The sequence below is a fragment of the Lipophrys pholis genome (genome assembly GCF_963383615.2).
Source record: "Lipophrys pholis genome assembly, chromosome: 9".
Taxonomy (NCBI): Eukaryota; Metazoa; Chordata; class Actinopteri; order Blenniiformes; family Blenniidae; genus Lipophrys; species Lipophrys pholis.
The window spans coordinates 18,414,195-18,437,258 of record NC_137639.1 but is presented as its reverse complement, the minus strand read 5'-3'; the positions used below and the strand labels follow the sequence as shown (position 1 = coordinate 18,437,258).

The following is a 23,064-nucleotide window of genomic DNA, read 5'->3' as shown; positions in this document are numbered from 1 at the left end:
ATAGGTTCATTCATAATTCTACTGTTAGATTTACATTTTGTGTTAAAGCGCAGCAAACCTTTGTCGGATGAACCTGAGTCAACATTGATAACACTGTGACGTTCATGAGGATGAACTTCCACATACAGTACTATCAAATAAATCCCCAAAGTATGAGTAAGTGGCTAATGTGGGATCTTCACAAGAAATCCCCCCACAGTGGAAATAAAGGGCATAGTCACACTCTTTGTGGAATCTTTCGCCTGAGTGCTGTGAAAGCTGCTATAGAGGGATTGGAATAAACTGAGTTTGCTTATCTCTTTTTATCATCAGTTTTCTGGCAGCCTGCCAGCCCCGGGGATCTGGCCTACAGACAACAAATCAAGCAGACTGGCAATTACTCCGTCACATTCACTCCTGCCTGCTGCTCTGCCGTGAACCCTTGCTTTTTGCCTTGTACTTTTTTTTTTTCTTCTCTCTCCCCAAAACCTCTTTCCCTCCTCTATCTGCTTGATCTCTCAACTTCCAAGACTTTGCCATGTCATCATTTTCCAAAGTCATTTGCCTACTTTTAAAATTCAATTTGTATACTACATGGAAAATAAAATGAACGAAGGACAGTCCGGAAAAAGCTTAGCGGTTGGGGGATATACTGTAATGTATGGCACTGTCAAATTCATTAGTATGAGGCATCTTATTCAAGGCATCATTCACTCGTTATATTATGTATTCAAGTTTTTTCCTCTTAGATTTCAAGCAAAGATAGTTTACGTCATCAATATTATAGAACAGAAAGCCAAATGAAAAGTATATTTCTATCGCAGGATTAACATTAGCGCCAATTACAGGTTTTCACCTGAAAGCAGAATTTAGGTGGGGAGAGTCTTGCTCTATAGGACTGCAACTGTTATCCAGGTTAGACTGACTGTTGTTCAGCATAGCTTATTTCATTATCTTGATTTGTTTTCAGTACATGCATATTATTATAGTATTTATTCTTTTATGAATGCTGATTTCCTGTGACAAAATACAGGAAATAAGACATACCCCAACCCCTGGAAATTAATTCCCCGATCGTTTCTTCACCAATCAAACCCTGAGATCCACATAAAAGCGTTAAACTGGTGGAAAAAAACCCCCAAAAAACCCTCAGGGCATTAAAGAAATGGGCACTGACTTTTACCTGGCATGACGATCTTGTCGCATGCTACACACTTGGATGAGAACTCGTTACAGTAGCAGTCGTTGCAGAGCAATGCATCATCCTGGCTGGTGAAGGGCTCGTCTGCCAGCGAGCGATCGCAGCGGAAACAGCGGAAGCAGTGCTCGTGATAATGCCGGTCTTCATAAAAGAGCTCCTTGACAGCAGAACAAAAGCAGGCACTCATTGGTCATTTCAGAGAGTCATAAAAGTGTCACGAAAATAAAGCCACATTTAATTTAGGTTTGTGCGGAAGATGAAAATAAGACATGAAGGAAGTTTTGAAGTCCCCAAGAACAAATAGAAGTGTTAGACTGCTGTTGGTCAAACTGACACTTAATATATCTGCAGGAACAAATATGTGGCACATATGCGGAAGTATGAACATACTGGAGTTTTGAAATGTCTTCTAAGGCTGGGAGGGATGTTTCTGACGATCGACAGGAGAAAATGCTGACTTAAGTCAATGTTCACTCCTTGTTAGGGTGTTCATTACTCCTTGGACTCACCAGTTAAGCAGACTATTTAGCACTTTAGTTTTCTGTATATTGTATGAATGAGCATGTGCCCATTCTTCAGTAATCCACGTCATGTTAGTCTTTTCCGTTTAAGGGAAGATTCCATTTTAAATTGATTGTGGGGAAGCGGGAGACATTTGCTCATGGTGCATTTTTACAATCTTGGACTAAATTAGTCTGTTGGCTTATGTGGATTTACTGGAAATTGCCCGCATGATTGCACTTTAAATTAGCCTTTTGCGCTGTCGTGCTACAAAAAAAAAATATAGAACACGCCTCATTTATCGTGAATTATGCATCATTAACATGACATAGCTTGTGTTTGAGTGATCCAAAACCACGTCAAAACATTTAAAAAAATGACTTAGAGCGATGTACAGTTGTTCTTTGATGTTGTTTATCTTTGTTTGATATGGAAACAGATGGTGCATAATGGTGAAAGACATATATCACATTGCGATTTCAGCGAGAAAGCATTTCAGTGAAAATGACTTTTTCTCTTCAAACCTAACAATCCTTTCTGATTGCAGTTTTAAAAGCATAGCATCAGTTATTGCGCAGCACAAAGCCGATTACACGTCAGTTCATGCCAAAGCAGATGCCTCACCCTTGCATCATGGCCAATCAGTTCTTTGCACTCGTCACATGTGTTTGAGAACCGGCTGTCGTAACAGGGGATGCAGTAGGGACTGTCATCTGACTGGATGTATCTGCGACCGTACAGCGATTCTTTGCAGTTGTCACAGTCGAATCGGTCGGCCATTGTGGTTTTCTGCAAGTCTGTAACACAGAAAGCAGAACCTCCGGTCAGCAAGTGTCAACAACTCCAAAGTTAAGGGATATAACAAGAAATAAACGAACAATAGGGGGAAGAAAAAAAAGGGGGGGGAGTGGGGAGTGGGATGAGGAATGACTAAGTCACCTTTTCCATCACAGCAGTTGGGCATCAGGATAGTCTTTCACTGCCAATATTTATGTTGTAAATACTTCGACTTGTAGCAGCGATGGAGCTGAGCTCAAACAAAACACACAGCGCAAGTGGGAGAGAGTGGAAAAGAAAGAGAGGCCGTACAAAATGCCTGTTAACTTTTATTGCTATGGATGAAAGTTTTGCTAGATGCAGAGGGAGGGCACAAAATAAAACTGCCACTTGCACTTGCTAATGAAACACCTTTCTGTCGCTGTCAGCCTCTCAAAATCTGCAGTTTGAGATTAAAGCGCAAACACACTCAACGTCTGCGGTGACGAGAAGAAGGTGAAGCAGCATATCCACGCCTATGAAGCTTACCCATCATGCACACCTGTAAATATTTATGAGCCCAGAATATATTTGTGATTAAAGTGAGGACCACCAACGCATACAAAAACCCCGCGATGCATTTCAGCGCATTGGTGTCAAATGAGCAGACAACTGAAGCTGTCTGAACACGACTTCTGAGCAAGTGGCTTCCACTCCGGAGAGGGAAGGGGCCACACCGTGCGCCCGTACAGATACAAGAGGCGCACTGTCTAAGAACACGGTTTCCGCTGTGCGACAGGGCCCTTGATCAAGACTGAACACACAACAAAGTGACAGAATAATATTGTGAGAGCATTATGGCAACAATATCGGGTTGTCAAAACATTACAGCATTGTTGGAGGAAAGCCCAGCGATAAGTGATACAGTCCTCTGGCTGGGTGCATGGCTGGATGCTCATTCCCACCGCCGAGTCATGATGATCATCACTGATGTAATAATCAATCACACTTCAGACCGTCTCTGCGCTGCCCCGTCTTACACCCACGCACCAAAAATATCCACACCAAAGCACAGGGTGACACACACAAAAAAAAAAAGGAAGAAAGAATAGTAGAAGCCAAATCACACAGGATCCATCATCAAAGAAAACATTACTCCCAGACTCTCAGGTTTCAACTGTCTCAGTCCTCTGCGAGACAAAAGCTCTTAATGACTCGGGGTGAGAAAGTCAAGATACGACAGCCCTCACCTGCTCGCAGTCCTCATATATAACCCGGTGACAAGCTTTCCAAAAGCACAACATTACTTTGTTCCACTCTGGTGAGGCACTGTCAAGCCCTTCAATGACCTTAAAACATAAGTTAGGAAGCTCAAATGCTTGACAGCTCTGCGGGTATGTGTACACAAACTCACATCACTGCATTTCCACATCTCTCTCTTTAATGGCTGAATGGAATGGATACATCTTGAGGATCCTGTGTCTCATGTTATAGTATCCAGCTGGAGGTTATGGCAGAATATCAGAATAAGCAGCTGTGGTTGGACCGTCGAATGTACAGCAAGGTGCTGAACTTGCAAGTCTGTGTTTAAGGATCAATTTCTGTGCGTTTGACAGACCATTCCTCAGAAAATTCCAGCAATGCTGCCATCAGCCCACGAAACCACAATGTCGAGATTAGATCAACAAAGTATAGAGCTGAAGACGAGCGTACGACCTTAATGTTATCTGCAATGCCAGGTAGGTACAGTGTGTCCTGTCGTTGCATGCCAGGTGAGAGAAACGAGATGAGGCATGACTCAAAAAGCCAGGGAGCCAGGGCTATGACGTCCAACGTCATATTTCATTTCCAAGGAAACTTGAGCTATTTGTTTCCCTTGCAGAGTTCAGATGCGTGATTCAAATACGGATGCACAAAAGAGACAGAGAAGCAGGTAAAAAAACTTTTTGGAGGCCCGGACAATCTGACACTTTTCAAAAGCAGATTTTCTTAATAATCCAGGAGATTGTACCTGGGATAGATGACACAACCAAAGTCCCACGCAGCTTTGACAAGTTTCTCTGGCATTTGTTTTATGGGATTACTTAGAAAGAAGGGCTTTTACTGTTTCCATTTCAGTTTTTGTCTTCAAATATTAGTGTTTGACTGGCCAATGCAGAGTCTGAAATGAACCTCTGGTGGCACACAGTGGGGCATGACGTGAGACTGGTAACCCAAGGGTGAAGAGAAGAGAAGAGAAGAGAAGAGAAGAGAAGAGAAGAGAAGAGAAGAGAAGAGAAGAGAAGAGAAGAGAAGAGGACCCAAGGCCAGTTCTCACAGGGTTGTATATCTACAACTGTTAACGTAAGCTTCCCAGCAGAGGTCTATCTCCTGGCAAAGAGCGACTAAGAACCCCATTCTGGGTTAATATTGTTCACAAATACCAGAGCTGTGACTAAATTCAGCCCCCTGGGGAAAGTGTAAGCTTTTCAAGGAAATCACCACTGGATCCACATAGAAGTATGGTCCAGAGTGTGATTGGAGCATTGCTGTGTTAAATATAGACACCGGCACATTCCAGTCACTATATAACGATTTGGCGAAAGTTCAGCTGAGTGAAACAAAAATATAGTATATGGCTTACTATATGGGTCAATAGGAATGATACTGCAGAATGCCCAAGTTCTGATTTGTAAATCAATGAAAGTGATATGAACACAGTTGGTCAGGTGAGTCTTTTGTGTAAAACAGTGGTGTGCAAGAGGTGGGGTCCGCCTCACTTGGTGGGGCACCAGAACACTTCAGAATTTGAGTAAGCAATAACAAATAACATTTCTCTGTCCATTCTTTCAAGGATAATGTAAATTTTTCCGCATAAGAAAACAACACTTATAGACACAGTACTAATGCTTCCTAAAAATAAGATAAACCCTTATGCTTTATGAGCCTGTAAACAAACCTTCAGACTTCCAACTATGAGAGAAAAGAAAAAATGTCAAGGCTCCTGTATAATGTACTAGTCATTACAACCATCTCTGATTGGCATAAAAAGGTCAGGTTCAAGGCTATTTGAGAGACGCCACAGTGCAACAGACCAATGCAAGCAACCAGACTGTACACCGTTGCCTGGCAACACAGTCATGGTTGGTTTCCTGAATGGCCTACTAGATACCCTGTCCAGTCCGGTCCCACAGGCAGGCCTGTTAATCCCCAGTCCAAACTTTGCTTACGCTCTGGTTAATCCCAAATGAACAGTCCACACGGCCTGCTGGGAACAAATCTCTGAGCACTCTGCCTCCTCCTCCCTGGCCTTTAAAAGAATATACTTGTAAAATATCTGTTTTTCTTAGACTAGACAAAGCACTTGAATGTTATATAAACACAGGAAACGTTGTATTGGCCACAGCAGGCAAATGAATGTGTACTGCACATGTAACCACAAAACTACAAAACAATTCTCAATATTCAGACTTTTAATATCATTAAATCAGCTCTACAAAGATGTTTCTTAAATCCTTTCATATTTCATTGTATTTTAACCATGTACTTTCATTTAAATGTTCAATGAGGCATTAATTCTGTTCTTGTAATTTTGTGACAGCATATTGATATGACTTACTGAATTTCTTCTTCCAAGCGACAACAGAAAAAAAAACTATTATATTGCTTCAATAATGCTTATACACACATCTCACACGCATAGGAATTCGGAAATGGCGCAAACCCATTGACCAATGAAGGCCAATGAAGTGGTGGCAGCTCATTCTAAAACGGTTTAGTTCAAATCCAAGCAGCGATCATACAAACGGTCCGGGTATGCTGCTGTAAAAGTCTGCAAGCAATATACATAAAAACAAACCAATTCAATACACGGGCGACTGCCGGACTTGTTAGGTCCGTTTATAGGTCCAGTGTGACTCGTGCTTTTATAACCAAGCGGATACTTCAGCAAGGGTGGATTTTACTGTGTGCAGTTAGGTCTGAATTACTTTTAAAAACTAGCAGCAACAAAAGCTACTCAATCGCTTTTAAACATCTGGTGGTTTTGGCAGAACATAGATTTGGACACTAGAAAAGTTAGTGTCTCATCACCATCCAGTTTACACCTGCTTCCTTTTATATATATATATATATCCCAGAGATAAGTGAGAAAGGATTTGAATAGGCGTGTAACACAAAAGATATGAAGGAGTCACTTTGGGGAAAAAAATGCATGCTTGAGCAGAAGCTTGAATTCATGTCTTAAATTTAAAAAAAAAAAAAAGAAAAGTAAAACAGCTGCATTTGGATAAACACAGAACAACACACCGTGTCTTGTCTTGTGCCTGGACAACTTCCAGACACCGTAAAGGAAAAAGTGCAGCACTGGACACTAAAGGATCTAATTCAAGGACCTGGTTAAGCATATCAGAAATAAAACATCAGAAAAGGCCATGTGTGTTTCCACTTGAAGGGAGTCTGATGGAGACGTCATCTGATGGTATTTATTCCGGCAGCTCTTCGCCGTGGATGGATTTCTTTTTGGTGACTAATGCTAGTAAATGTATGACTTGCACAATGAAGATTTTTTTTTATTTTTTACAATGGTTCAGAACTTGAGTTCTCAGAGGGATTACATTCATGTTTTTTTTTTGGTTTTTTTTTCAAGAGTCGGGCATCTTGGGTCAGGCCCGCTAGGATGAATTTCCATGTCCACATATTCTTGAAGAAGAGTCACTCCACAAACTAAATAAGATCAGCATGACTAATTGTTTTCATGAATACCACTAGAAGTGGTCAGAAGCATTAAGTTCCCAACACAACAACGCGAGAGTCTGCATCTAAATATATTTGTTGTAAAACTGTCAAATGCTTCCTGTTGGCTTTCACTGGATCAGATAACTGAGGTTTGGTAATCAAAATTACACACAGAGGCAACGAATGTTATCACAGGAAGAGGAGGAAATTACTGGTGGAGACGTGATAATGCTGCAGCCGCATTCATACATAGAAGTGCTTATTTAAACGAGCGCTGGTCCAAGAAACATCCCAATTCTGATGTTGAGCTAAAATGTGCTTGCATGAATGTGACAAACGGGCTCACCACAATTCACTGACAATCCAGTCAACGTTGGGCTGTTTAGTGACGACGTGACACTGATTCTAAGACAGAAAACCATAACGACAATTAACCTCATAACAATTTGGACTTTGAGCAATCTGTGGTCATCAGAGTTTACACGATGGGGCCAGTACTCAGCCACTGTTGAGACACTCCTGGTAAATAACCGGTGGCTCTTCTATGCACGTCGTCATTTTTTTTGTCTCTCCCCGTCTTGCATTTGAGGAAACCCGGGCCACCCACAATTCCTAGCACGCTGGATGAGCATGTGACTAGAAATGATGACTACGAAACCGAGTGTTTAATCCGCTGAGTTTCTTTGAACAACATCAAGCATCTGTCGGGGCAGGATGAAGAGGAGTAGGTAGATGGGGGAGTTGGTGCGGGGCTACCTGAGACTGCTGTGGGATCCTGGGTCAGACTTGACGACAGAGTACAGGCTGCAGGACCAGACACTGGAACACTAACCTGTTATTGTCCCTGAGCATTTAAACACCGCCTGGTGTGGAGTGGGAGGCAACAGAAGGCTCAAATCAAAGCCAACGTCATAAACATAAAGGAGGAAAATGAATACCTGCAAGCAGAAAATGTCACCGTGGCCTTTGTAATTTGTCCCTTCTTGGCAACTTATAATGACAATGCAAGTGTGGGGATATGACTTGATGTCTCCTAATATTAGCCTTCATGCAGTTGTGTGGTTCTCACTGCAGCATTAGAGGAAAGCTTCGAGTGAATGTTGGCCGCAAGTGCCGCATCTTTCTGAAGTCATTTATTAAAAGGATTTTCAAACAATGATTTAAATTTGGACTGAAGATAACCAAAAGCACATCACATGTTGCACCGACGTCCATTTAGCTGCACTTAAAGCCCAAATTTGTCATCACCTTGACAATCCTTTGGCGGAGTCAGATTTAAGGACGCGCTAGCGAGGATGACTCTACGCAGGATAGCAAAACTATCTAACGAACGCAGCAGAAAACACAACTGTCACTTGTCGTCTTCTTGCTTCCACGAGTCCGTCTCAATCCAAACACCTAACAATAACATTGCAATTACACTAAATCATACAGTACTGACCCAACCACCAGGATGGAGAGTTTGGAGTTGAAATGAATATGAATTTATTTTTATATCACTGTGTGCGGAGGCCAAATGACTGCATTTTTGGCCTACATTTGTCTTCCTTTGAGGAAAAAAAATAAAAAATGCTTCCATACATTAGTGCTTCACATCTGGTTTGCATTTGGGGAAACTATGCAGTTAACTCCTGTGTGCCAGTGGAGGTTTTGGAGAGTCACTGCCTGCAGAATGCAAGAAAGTTTTTTTTTTTTTCTGACTCTGCACTGGTATTTGCCAGTAAATGTTTAGACGGAAGAGCGAAAAGTAGGATGAGAGTGACAAAGGAGAAAGCAAATCTTGAAAGCTAAGAAGAAGAAAAAAAAAAACTCTTGACAGTTTGCTGGTTGATCTTGGGATACCCTTTGAGGTGGTAAACAGGCTGGTGAGGAATGCAGAAACAATGGAGGTAAAAAGAACTTGTGATCAACAGCCAGTATTCAACAATTGAATTAAAAGCTGATGCCTGTAGAAATGTTCACAATGATAAGTGTGTTGTTTTAAAGAAGAGAGATCTTATTTTCTGGGGGTTTCACTACGTGCTTTGGGATAGGTTTTTAGAGAATTTGAGATGAACAGGATTATTTTTTCTTCCTACCTTTGTATAACTGCATGTCATTTCTCTTTAAACAAACAAGCCCATTATTCCCAGGAACCCTGTTACTCAAAATTCTCCCATCACAGATTTGTGCCCAAACATGGTTATCTCAGCCACTTTCCTTCTATCTTCACATGCTCCCTGTCATCCTCGAACCGTGTGATCCAAACGATAGGGGATCCCTTTGAAATGTGAAGCCTTCCCTCAGACAACCGTCACAATTTTTAACACTGGCTTTGTTTTGCTGAGGATAACAGTCCTGCCTCCAGCTTGAGCACACGCACCTTTTTAAGGGCCGTTCTTCACCCGCATATTCAGCATGTGTGCACAGTACAGACTCTATTCAAATCTGGTCAGAATCAGAATCGTGCGCGGTGAGGTCAGGGTACTTCCACTTGCGAGCTGGTTGATTCAGTTACGGCTTTGCAAGCCCCACGAGAGGATGTTGTTTTCACAAGATCGACCTCCAGAGGGGGAACAGAAAGAGTCCTGATGCAATAGCTTTGGTGGCAAGACAGAAATCTAATTTTATCTGTGTATTTGTTTCATGGCCTGGCGAATCAGCAGATATCTCTTGACTCACTCCATGGAAAAATGCCTCTGAAGTGTCTCTGCAAATAAATCTAACTCCTTCAAACTGTCAGAGCAATGAGATTTAAAAGCAAATTAGGCAAACACATTTTATTTATACGGCTCCTAATATGGATTTAAGGCGAAGGCCTTTGGTCTATTGCCTGTGGGGTTCTGAGGCATGAAATCCCACCACAGATGAGTAAAAACATGTTATATCCATTTCTCAATGCATTACCTTTCTGCTAAGACAATGTTCTTATTGTTGAACTTTGGTAAATTTGCATGTGTGCAGCTTTTTGACCTTATAATAAACCAAATTACTTTAATATTTTAGTCCCGTTGATCAGCCATCATAAAGAGTGCTCCAGAAAGGTTTTGTTAGTTTTACTAAAAAAGCCATCACACATGTGGACTTTTTCCTCAGAGGAGACTAACATTGATATTATAAATTATTTATCCTCTAAAATGGTACTAAATGGTTAAAGAGCCAAACACCATGACTCATTTCACCCACTCAGCTGGTGACTTTTACCTGAAAATGCACAGAAAATCTAGGTTCACTCATTAAAATCCGAACAATAAAACTAATTGAATATAAAGCTTTATGTAGTAGTATGTTTGCACAATTTACACAATTTAAAATGTTAATTTAAAAGGTGAAAAGCCCACTGACACAGACTGTGATGACTAAGTCATCATTTCGACTTAAGTGTTTGACTGCTGCTGTTTACACACTCCCTTTGTGGTTATTAGTCACACACCGGTACTAAACACATCGGGTTACTGTGAAACAATCGACACAAAATGGCTCCTGCAGACTTCTGGTCGTTCCCAGGTGGTCTCCTAAAGTTGCTGAGTCAGCACGACTACCCATGACATCAAGCAACTGGGTTAAGGTTTCACAGACCGCACTCTCAGCAATCTAAGCATTCCTCACACACACACACACACACACACACACACACACACACACACACACACACACACACACACACACACACACACACACACACACACACACACACACACACACACACACACACACACACACACACACACACACCTGCAAGCAATTATTTATAACTCTTTCAGACTTGCGGCTCGTGGCTGCAGTGGTGGCACCTGACCTTGAGGTTAATGCCCAGACAAGATATTTTTGAAAGTAATATTTGCTTAAACACATCAGAAAATCCCCAAACATGAATATTCATTTATTCAGCATGTTGTTCTAAGCAGGTGGATGTTTTAAATCACTAGGTACCGAGGGCCGTCGTGGGTATAATACTTGACATTTTAGGCAGGAACAACCTCCGTTCTTGACAACAGCTGCACAAATTATCTTTCACAACCACAGCTGACCTAAAATACTCACCTCTCTCCCCCTTTGACTCTGTAACCTTGAGAAGATGGGTTCATGCTTTAAAAAGCTTTACGTTGGCAAAGAGAACTGAGGGAATGTGCCAAATGTGAACCGGCTGGAGTGACTATCTTGGAAGTAATTTCCAGTAAATGCAGCCATTTTTCCATTTCTCAGACACGTCTCCATGGCAAACTGTAAATAATGCCCTCAATTGCCGGGACCATAAACCTCTTGGCAGTGGTGCACAGCTCCCATCTGACAGACGACGCAGCTAAGTGTTTTATTAAAGATTCACTGTCAATGTGGAAATTAACGTGTTACACCAAAACAAATATTGAACCCACTGGGGAACTCAGCTATCCTAGTAACACTTCCCAAAACTTAGATCATTTGGGAAGACTTTTGGACTTCCTGACTATGTCTGGAGTGAAGCCTGCAAATGCACATGTTAAAAATCAGGTCGAACTGGCTTAAAATTAACCTGACATCATGGCTCAGTTAACTGCACGCTATCATACATGGATTTCAAATCACTGCCGTGCAAAAACACACAGCATAAAACCTAAAAATAGACATGGTAATGTGGGTTGACCTCTGAACCAACCCGATGCATCTCTTTCCTGTCATAAAAACATAATGTGCTCTTCCTTCACGCTGCTATTTGGTCTGAGAAACAAATGTGGGATCATTTCCTACACTGTAAAAATGATCAAGTGGCCCGACTACGAGGAAATTGCAACCTTCCCGATTTAAAATGTTGGACTAGACAAAGCAGGAAGTACAGTGTTTCAGTTTCTTAAATGGCGACATAGGTTCTACCAACTTTAATCACTTGCTCTGACAGCATACCCTAACCCAAACCCACAATCCCAATCTCATTTTTTAGAGTTGAGTATTGACTGATCCAGATACTTTCCCAAGCCGATATATCCATTTCCCCCTCCCGTATTGACCTGCAAAGTGGTCTTATGATATAAAAATCAAATTATCTTGTTTTGTGTAAGGAGGCTTAGCAGTGACATGGAGTAACTGTCAGAGCTCCAGATGTCTGCAGTAAAACTAATAGTGGTCAATTCTTGTTATGAAGGACCTTGCATGATGTCACGTACTCTGTTGTACAGCCCCAGTAAGGTGGGATCTGGGATACATTGTCAGTCACTAACCAGGAATTGTTTTGCCTTGATGCAGATTGTTATGCCGAGAGCTGAAAGACCCTCTCCAGAAGGCATATACTTCAATGTTCGTGTATGTTGTGGATATATATGCATTTATAAAATAATTTGCATTGGTCACTGAAATACAGGAACCTTCTTTGCTCACCTTTGTGGCATACGCATCTAACAGTGATTATTTTTACTTGCCGCCCCGAGTCCACCTCTTAAAGGCACTTTTGAAGTGCCGTGTTAGTGTGACACACACTTTTAGTTGTGCACAGTTACATTGCACTTACGAAAAAACTCTGCTTCGTGTTTACTTTTTTAGATATCGTATTAAACCGGTTTGCACAGAATGAACCTCTGATGCTTCCACTTCGGGAAATGCTGGTATTGCAGCTTTTGCAAGTTTGGGAATCAGGTTTACTGTTTTCTCTTTCTCCTTTGTAATATTTCCGTGCCACAGACCGTTTAGCTGCTATGTATCTAATACAGTGGGGTTGTTACTGGGTATTCACAACAGTCCTCAGTTTACAGAAGCTGTAAAAAAAAAATAAAAAGTTGACCTGATTGACTCAATTTGCAAAATCGCTGATCATCTGAAAAACACAAAAATAGATTAAACTGCTGATCTGCTCAGGACGTCCCTACTTTAAGTGAATAAGCACCATTTTTGTTACATAAACAAGTCATTTCATGTTGTACCAACTAAAATGACTTCTGACAGTATAATATGATTTCTCAAATCAACAAAATGTTCTCACTATAAGTTTCCTTAACAAAGCACATCAATGGCTCATCCTATTTTCAGGTTACCTTTCCAAAAGACTGAGTCATGCATGACACTAATTTTTCATAATATTTTATTTAAACCCAGCAGAGGCTGCTAAAACCTTTTTTTTTTTTCTTTTTTTTTTAAGAGCTTACAGCATTGACCTTCCAGTTCCAATTTGGGACGAATCATAATGAGAAGTACAAGACAGCTTGAACTCCCACTGTGTTTTTTTCCTCTTTCCCCAAACAGAGACATCTCTGGGACTTCTCAAACAGGCCGTAACACCTTTGTAAACACAGAGTTGCACTGAAAATGCGATGTAATATGTAAAAAAAACAAAAACTTAAATAGTGCCAGAGAGGGACAAAGTCGCTAAAACACACCTGCAACCACGTGCAGACGGAGACCCACACCTCCAGATTTGTGCACAAAGCTGAAGGAGACAGAGGGATCAAACAAAAAATAAACAAACTGGTGGACAATGAGCGAATTGTACACGACAAGCACACACAGAGAGCAGCTGCATACACACACCCAGAGTTTGTTTAAGTCTCTTTGTGGGGACTTCCTGTTGAGTGTAATTATCCCTCATATCCATGATCCCCAGCTTTTCTGCTCACATGAATGAAGTCGATAAGATCAAACAATTTGATGTGTTTTGGAAATGAGTTTCAAACAAAGTGGGCCGATCTGGGTAACAGCAATCCAAACAAATGGAGCAGATGATGAATTCAGAGCAGACTGACAAACCGGGACAGAGCGGTGCCAAGTCGCCCTCCTCAGCCCTCAACCCTCATGAGCAGACCAGAAGATGGAAGCTTCACTTATTCAAACAATGATGTCATCACTGGTGAGACTACAGCAGACAGCGTTAAACTGCAGAGGATGATAAAAATCAGTTTCCATCACTGCTTTACTGGAGATACCATAAATTTCCCCAGATAATTCTGCATACTGAAGCAAAAAAAAAAAAAAAAAAAAAAAAGGACCGTGTAGGAACAAATCCCCTTGTGACCCAGTTTTTACGATCCACAGAAGGACCACCTCCTTTCCCTCTTTGTTCATCTCCCTGTTTGCATTGACCTTCTAATAGGTTACCGAGGAGAGCGTCGCATGTCTGGTGGATGTTTTGGCAGCAGATTTCTGCTGGTTGGAAACCAAACAAACGCTGGAGATTTGTTACAAAATGAGGACGTGTATATGTAAGAGGTAAACTGGCTGACATGGCTGACCTAAAGGTACTTCATCCTCCTTGTCATGCTACCAGGAGAACGCCTCAGCTCTGAAATGTAGCAGGCAGGCAGTGAGGCTGCAGTGAGCTCACTTCAAAAGGTGTCCATAAATCATGCTGCCATGCATCCTCCACTGCCTCCACCCTTTTGCTCCTAACATCACAAACCCACCTACCTCTTTCTCCTGCGACTGCTGCACTTCCAATATAGGTTCAAACCGTGTGGTTTACTAGCATTTACTTCATTTTCAAGGTTTTGCATCCACCCATGGTGTACAAGTGGCATTGCAGGTAGACTTAACTGTGTAGAGCCCAGGCTGCCAGCACGTCTTGTTAAATGAGTCAGAGCTGAAGAAGGAGTGATAGTGTTAGATGTAAACATGTACTCGCCTAAAACTGATTAGCTCCGGTATCAAAAAACACTGGGCTACCTTTGACAGACAACCGATTTCAGAGGATTTATCTGAGGTTTGTTGAAGTCTCAGGAAGACCTGCAAGTTCAGAAATCCTACAGCTAGTTTCTTGACTTTGCCAGAAGAGAGCTGCAATCCGTCAGGTCCTTATCTCAACGTGTCACACACTGGGATCTCTTTATCATGCAGCCATGCAAAACACCATTCATCTTCCCTGCCTAATTCATTATCAGTGATAAAATGCAAAGTCCTGGCTGCAGTTGTTAAATGGAGTGGCGACACAAAAAACAGGTGCTTTGGTAAACACTGATAGCGTGGCTGAATTATATTGCTACCCAAAGCAAACCTGTCTATCTTTTTCAATCTATTAACCACAAGTCTTGCCCGACTCTCCTCTGACCTCATTCTCTTTTTGTCGCGCTGCTCTTTCCTATATAGGAGAATCCTTGGCTTGAAGGGATTTGGGAAAAAGAGCTGAACACAAAACAGATACAAACAAAGTGAAGAACCAAGCAGAGGCCACTCGGTTCTCGTCAGGCTCCACGGTCTCGCCATCAATCAAGTGTAGTGTAAATGTGTGTCATGCATTGAATAAATCAACAAGACGTATGGCTCCACTTTGATTACTGAACTAACAGGATCCAATGAAACAAGTATAAGTTAAAGCTACATGACAGGCAGAACTCCGCAATGGTGGTTTATCACTCCCCTGACCAATGACCAGAAGCAAAGCACAGTGTGACCGGTGATCGCCATCGTGCATGACTTCTCCTACGACAGGACACATTTGCTCCATTCTTTCTTCAGCATTCATTAAACCTTAAACAGTTTCCACTCGCTAGTGTTGAGAAAGCGTGCAATGGGATGAGGGATGTTTTTTTTCTTTTTTTAAGGGGGGTTGAATGCTTCCACAGTGAAGTCATGATGCTTGTGTCATTGGCCCTCTGCTGCGCTTTGCTCACCGTCTGGCCCACATTCTACCCATTGATCTAATTTCCATTGCCAACATTGGATGTGGTTCTGTTTGAAGCTCAGTGTTTTGGCCCATTAAAGCGCTGACAGAATTGCAAACGTATGGCGGTCCTAAGGACAAGTAAAGAAGAAAACAACTCAGTGAGGTTTGCAAGGCTGGAGAGTGGATCAGAGTAAACACAATGTACAGTTCTGAGCAACTTCCAGGGAGGTGGGGAAATGTATAGCTCCTAAAAAGATTTGTTCATCTTCATTTGATGCAGGGTTGAATCGATGTAACAAAATATCTTTAATGGGTCAAAACATAAATGTCACCCTTTATTTTAAATGTACATACTTCAATGAATTATAGACAATATGATTCATCAAAGTTATACTTGATATGAGTAAAGTTCACCCGTCTGTCTTTTTCACTGGGTCAACATTTAACAGTCAGTGCCCACTTATATAAAATATATTTGTATATTGGTGGCGGGGATGTGTTCACATTCACACTTTGTTTCTGTTAATGTGGTCAAGTACCTCTGTATCTCTGTAGGTGGTTTGGCCAACTGCCCAAGACAAACACAATACAGTCAGCTGCTATTTGTAATGGGGTTCCGCATCTGTCACGAAATTCTTCCAACATCTCTGAGACGGCTTTATTTCTGGGTGTAATAGCAGTGAACTTACACAATAACTATTAAGGCTCAGATAAGAAAATAGACACCAATTTGTGGTTAACTACATGAAGTGAAATCCACACCTGATGGAATATTTTTAATTGTATCTATTTTATTTCTCCAGTGATGTTCCAAGAGATAAAAGGTTTTCACTGGCAGGAAAAAAGGACATTTCCACTGGCATTTAATATATATTTCTTTATAGCGCACGACACTGAGGTCTAGACATCTGTAATTTTTTGCAGTCAAACTAAATTAAATTGCTACAAAAGCACTCCACGTCGCTATACTTCAACTTCACTTTGCCATCTGTATATGTATTACTATACCACGTGCACCACAGCACAGTCGATTGTGTGTGCCCATCTATGCTTTTCCAGCTGTGGTGGAAAAACAGAAATGTTATATTACTACAGCTTGGGGTTTGCCCATCATTCATGAAGTAATGTGTGCTGTCTTTTAGTCATTTTGTGAACTGTGGTGAGAGGAGAATACAAGGGTGAAAACTTCTCGAACACGAAGTCAGCAAGTCATATGAATGTGAATGTGGCATAAGTTCAAGATTTTCATATGAAACATGCTCATTTGCACTTTTAGGCGAAATCTATATGAATCTCATTTGTGTCACTCAGATCCGTACTGGAACTACATAAGAAAATAAAGGAAAAATAGTCAAACAAATATGTGCAACACCTTGTTATTCTGAACAGGAAAACAACTTTATAGCCTTTACTAAAAGTTTACACAAGTTTACACAAGATGTATTAATATTTATGTGCTTTGTAGGATTAATGTCATTACAAACTCTAGTAGTAGGTCAACTATGGGAGCCCTGATGAGATTTGCTCTTTCATCCTTTCACAAAGGTCATAATATTAACCTTTTTATACATTTGTTCCCAAATAATTGTACAAACGTGTACAGAAATAAAACACCCAAATACAGTTTGTATTTTATATCATATTTATATATATATATATACATTTGCATGTGCCTTCATTATAAATGCCTATTGTTAAAAAAAAAAAAAAAGAACAAAGTAACAAATGGGACTTTTGTCTTTTTTGTGTGAACAAATGTGTAATGTACTCAAGTGGTCGCAAATTTGTTGATAATGCAGTTATTCCGCTCAGTGCACTGTTACAGAAAGATTTTGTTAGGGGCATTATCGGATACACTTTCAAATTAAAGCTGGAATTTTTTTGTCCTCATGGTTCTAAAACTGCCGTCTCTGAAGAAACTCCTGTTTATTATCCATCTGTTCGCTCTCCCAACAGCTGATTACTTTGCTACTTTTCACATGCCGTGTAACATCACCTTCACTTCACTTCCGTTGTAATTTCTACAGCCATTATGAGTAACAATATGCATACAAATAGATAATTGCAAGTATCTTGTAGTATCAAACAAATATTGTCATATTACTCCCGTCTTGGCCCCCTTATACTGGCTTCCAGTTAGCTTTAAGAACCACTTTAAAATCCTTATTTTTACATGCAGATCCCTTTGTGAACACCAAGGTTTGTTGGAAGCATCATCATTAAAAAATGACAGTCTCTGAGTTTGTTGCGCCCCCCAAAATGGAATACTCGGTGAAAATACCGCAAAAGAGCTGGTGCGTCTATGGGCATCGTTCTCGCTTTTTCGTTTCACGTTAACACATTTTGAAAACGATGTTTGTTTACACGGAAATGGCAGAACCACCAGCTACTAATGGGTGACCTTTATAGAGTAAAAACACCTGTATGCTTGCAGAGAGTACGCTGTAAACATCGAAACAACTTTAATCGGTCTTTCTTTGTTGTTTTGGCCTACTCAGTTCACCCGGTTGTTTGTAAGAAAGAACAAAAAAAGTGTCACCACATGTGAATCACATGATGGTGTAGTAAGTATGCACTTTATTAGAGAACCGCGGTTAAATTCAAGGGTGAGGAGCGCACACTGCAGTCATTGTTATGAATGAATCTTTGGCGCACATGCAGACAATGATTCAGGATTTACGATTGCGTTTCATAAAAATTCTGTTTTTCCCCATCAGAGTTGGAACATTTTCAAGACCATCCACCGTGGAAGTTCCCTTTCCAGTAACATCAAGAACTATTGTTGTGCAAACGGACCCTCAAAACGCAACAAAAGTTGTGTAAACAGGTCCTACGAGGCACGTTAAAACACACCTGTAATAGTAGGGCAGGCTTTTAACAGCTTGTTTTATTAAACTGGTATTTTAATTCTGCTGTCATTATCTATTTATATGCTTTTATTTTGGATGTTTTTTGTATCATATCTATTTAAACGTGAAGAATTTTGTCGATTTTTTTTTAATCTTTGAAATGGAGCAAAATAAATAAATAAACAACTTGAATACTGGATAGAAGCCTGATAACAGTGAAAAAAATAAAAAAGCCTTTATCAATCTTGTTGTGATGTATTTAATATTGAGACTGTCACCGCCAGAGGATTCTGCTAAATACTTGTCAAACTAACACAACACTTCCAGAACTGTCGGGTGTTGAGGCTCTGTAAATTCCCTCCATCAGGACTGAGTTATGCTCATTCACAACAAACATGCAATCGCTCAGTTTGATGTCCTGGCCGTAAACACACTGTCAAATAGAGCAGTTTCTTCATTGTAATGATCGCACTGTACTGCTTGAGAGAACTCTAATTGCACAAGGTGCGTGAGACATGACGCCAGATGCATCAGGGAAGTCACAACATGTTCCTTCCCATGTGTACATTGGTTCTGATAAGGGTAAATAGTTGTTGAAATTTCTGCGGATTAATGGATTTTTTTTCTTTTTTTTTTTCCATGCTGGAGAGGTGATACACAGAGCAAATTATACACAGAGGGGCTTGTGTTCAGCTTCAATTACACCTTTCTGCAACAGACCATTGACAGATGGATCTGCAGGCAATAAAATCTTGCTTGGGCCACTCCCTCCTACTTCATTCTATCTCCTAATTCAACTGGGGAAGACACAAGACTCACCCTGCGCTCTCCGTTGCTCATCCCTGTTGCACATTTTTGTTTTCTCTTCGTCGCGGAGCTGACATCCTTTTATAGCCACACAAAGGCCACTTCTCCCATTTATGGCTTCCACAAGACTCAGTATGCAGGCTGATCAGTATCTCTTGAAGGTGAGAGAAGACAGGGAAGCGAAGAAGGCCAAGAAGCATCCTGCCCGCTTCCTATGCCTATTCAATGCATCTGTGACGGCTTCACAAAGTCATGCCAAAGTGTGCCCAAGCAGTGCCAAACGCTCCCTCATGTGTTTATTCCAAAAAGGGAAGAACTGTCATATACAGCTAAATTGAGAGACTGACATAAATCCACGCTGCAGAGTGTCTGTGTAGCAAGTCTGGCTTGTTTCAGCCTGCCTCCTCTGCAGAGGAGAGCATTGTCTCTCGCAGCCTCACAGACGAAAGCAAGAGGGTGAAACAAAGTCTGCACAAGTCTGCAAATGCTCGTGAGCAGGAGAAAAGACTAAAGAGAGCGATGATGGGAAGAGATAGTGCGCGAAATTCTTGTTAAGGAGTCACATTCTTGATCACTTGCTAGTTTCATCATGCAGAGCAGGCATCTTTATACCGTTTACTTTAAGCGAGGGGGATGACCTCCCTCACAGCTGCACTCCAAATAAACAGTGTTGTACTTATCAGAGACAGGATAATACACTTCAAATCTCAACAAGTAACGTCTTCTCATGCCGCTCATTCCTGGAAGGCAGTTGTGCAACGCTGAACGTTTATGTGTATTCAAATAAAAGCGAACACATGCTAAACACCAACGCCTCACCACACACCCAAACTCATGTCTGTACTTGGTCTCCAGTGATGTCACGGGCCCAGGTTCATTCTTTGCAGATGTGGAGGCCAACGATATTAAGTATCTGGGAAGCAATCACCACTAATGCGGCTGCCTTTGCAGCAAACTCAAGTTACAAGCCATATAAAGACACAATTCCCACTCCAGCATGGGCAGAAGGTGGGGATACAGTAGTGGTGGCATGGTGAAACAAACAGAGCACGTATACGCAGCCAAGGTTTAATTACCTCTCCAAGACATCTGTTATGAGAGCAGAGTTCTGTGAGCTTGTTGTTGTGGAGAAATACTCTGTTAACAGGCCTACACTCTCTCTGGGGGTTGCTGTGTTTTGAAAGTTGGCACTTTGAGCTTCAGGCATGGTGTGTCTCGTTTGATGCCTGCTGGATATCAATGCATAGTTAAGGCCTGCTTGCCACGTGCACTCAGATTATTGCTCAATTAAACCAGCGAACAAGAAAATCTAATGGGAACGATGACGACATTGTTTTTCCCACAGAAACAAAAACCATGTTCTAAGTTGACGGTCAGTGTTGCATTATTGTAGACTTACTCAAACTATAGATCAACTTTATTACATGTTCCGAGTGAAAGAGACCATAGTGGCCATGAGTGTCAGCTCGCATGAAATATTTGGCACTAAATTCTTCACTAAGCCAACAGTAAGTGAAGCATGTAGCAATTTATTCACGATCTACCTCTGAGAGAAGTCATGATAATTGCAAACCAGTGGACCAGAGGTTGGACACCAATAATAAATGTACTCAGAATATCGCTCTGGTAGCCCAGTTATAAAGATGTGGTGCTGTAGTATGAAGTGCAAGGCTTGGCTCCTCACTTTGTCATCCCTCTCAGTGGATACATAACAGGGTGGAATAACATCTTATTACCTTGTGTTCTGGAGCTTTTCCCCTTACTCAACTTTCCTGCCTTCAGCTCCTTCCATTAACCATAGGCTATCCTGTGATGTCGCCGCAGCCCAACATAACCAGGAGTTGTATGAATTTATAGTACACATTGCATTACCAGTCGTAGTAGACCACTTCAATTTGTCCACAAGGCTTAAACTTCTGCCTCCCTCTCAGTCCCCCCCTTCTCCTCGCTTCTTGATGCGACTTGCAATGCTTATTCTCGATGTAGAAACATGTTGCTTTCTTAGGATAACATCTTTCATTGGCTCCAAAGTATTGCGCAAACCGTGACATTTTTCAACACCTGACATGTCTGCATTTCATTGGAAAAGATTTCTTGATCCCACAGTCAAGGTGAGAAAGCTCCTAGGGAATGGAGACAGGATTTTCAGAGATCGTGATCCAAAGAAACAAACCCGGGCAGGTTGAGCACATAATGGAGGAAAGAGATTTGCACAGCACATTTTGCATAACACTTGTTTCATGGAGTTCTTGCGAAGTCATATAAGCTTTTGTTGCATGAACGTAGCCTCCCTCCTTCGGGCGAGGGTGCAGGAAAACAGTCACGGCTGAGTCACGCACTTCTTCAACGTAAGACAGATCGTGATGATGCAGGAGTGAATAGACAGGTTCCTTGCACCCAAACAACATCTGTTTCATATGAGACAGTGCAGAGGAAACGCTGATTATGTTGAAGCATGTTCCATTTTGTCAATTTGTGATAGATACGACGCCGCAGATGTGGAAAATTGGAGTAAGCCAGGTAAAAGGTGGGCAGAGGCAACGCATAACCTCATTCTTTCAGGGCATATAATTAGTTTGGATTAAACTAGTGAGCGGGCAGTTAAGAGGCATCGACTCTTTTGTGCTCACAATTTGGTATTTCTTTCTGAATGCAGCAATTCCTTAGAGAGTAACAGGTAAGTGCTGGGTATAAACCAGTAATTGTATCCCTGGAGGAATTTAATTACCCCATTAGCACAGACTCCGTTACCATTCACACTCGTGCACTACCTATATAAAGTTTATGTCCTCTTAACATAAAACCTCGGATAGAGTGAACGCTGTAGCAGATAATGCTGAAGATCATAAGGAAAGAGCGAGTAATGCTATATGTCTGGATGGTGAGGCACGTGGCCTCCCACAGGGGCCCTGGCTCTGAAGATCAAATTTCAGACATTTACCAACAAAGCATCCATGGAGGAAGTCTTGCGACCTCCACAATAACACCACAGCACCTGGCCATCCCCACACAGGAAATTTGAGGTCACTTCCCCCCTTTCAGGGAATGCAGACACACTCCTGCTGCCAGCCACGCGCCCCCACATCCTATTGAGCAGGAAACTACCAGCCAGGAAGAAACATCCATACAGAAAAAGAACCCGACATAGAAGATATTTAAATTACAATACATACGGTAGTCAAAACCATATGATTTCTCATGGTTCCTCCACTGACGTAGTTCATGGATGAGAGTTATGTGCCAGACTGGATTTGTTAACACAACAGCAAAGGTTTCAATTTGCCTTATTTGGTCTCACAAGTAACGCAGATGTGGTATTTTTTAATCAGTTGAAATAGCTAAAAGCTTGGATTACATTTTTCAAATTCCATGAGAAATAATTATGAAACAACTTTTGTGCTCTTATACCTACAGTACACAGCCCAATAATATAAGATTATTACAATATGACAAACAATTAAAAAAGCACTGTGGGCAACGTATTGATTTCCGAAGGAACTTTTATGTCATTCAAATTCCAAGCAACCACAATAATTAAAGAAAGCCTTAGAAATCCAACTCTTGATATATTTGACCAGACAATATATGACCTGCATCTTGGTAATGAAACCTGTTAAGAGAATGACCTTAGTGGCATCATCGGGGGGGGGGGGGGACTACTTTGTCGAGCTATGAAACACTACAGTACAAAAAGTTGGATCATGTCAAAATTAAAC

General features: G+C 41.3%; 1 protein-coding gene across 2 annotated transcripts in view; it reads right to left on the bottom strand.

The window, feature by feature from the left end:
• Positions 1 to 23,064, bottom strand: part of fhl3a (four and a half LIM domains 3a) — a 32,728-nt gene that overhangs the window by 6,881 nt on the left and 2,783 nt on the right. For both annotated transcript variants that reach the window (XR_013935598.1, XM_080470858.1), the window contains exons 2-3: positions 2,306 to 2,478; positions 1,163 to 1,337 (exon numbers count right to left, since the gene is read on the bottom strand). Coding sequence is in view for 1 of the 2 variants with exons in the window: in XM_080470858.1 (XP_080326984.1) it covers positions 1,163 to 1,337; positions 2,306 to 2,461 (331 nt within the window). In the remaining variant the exon portion in view is untranslated. The remainder of the gene's footprint in view (positions 1 to 1,162; positions 1,338 to 2,305; positions 2,479 to 23,064) is intronic.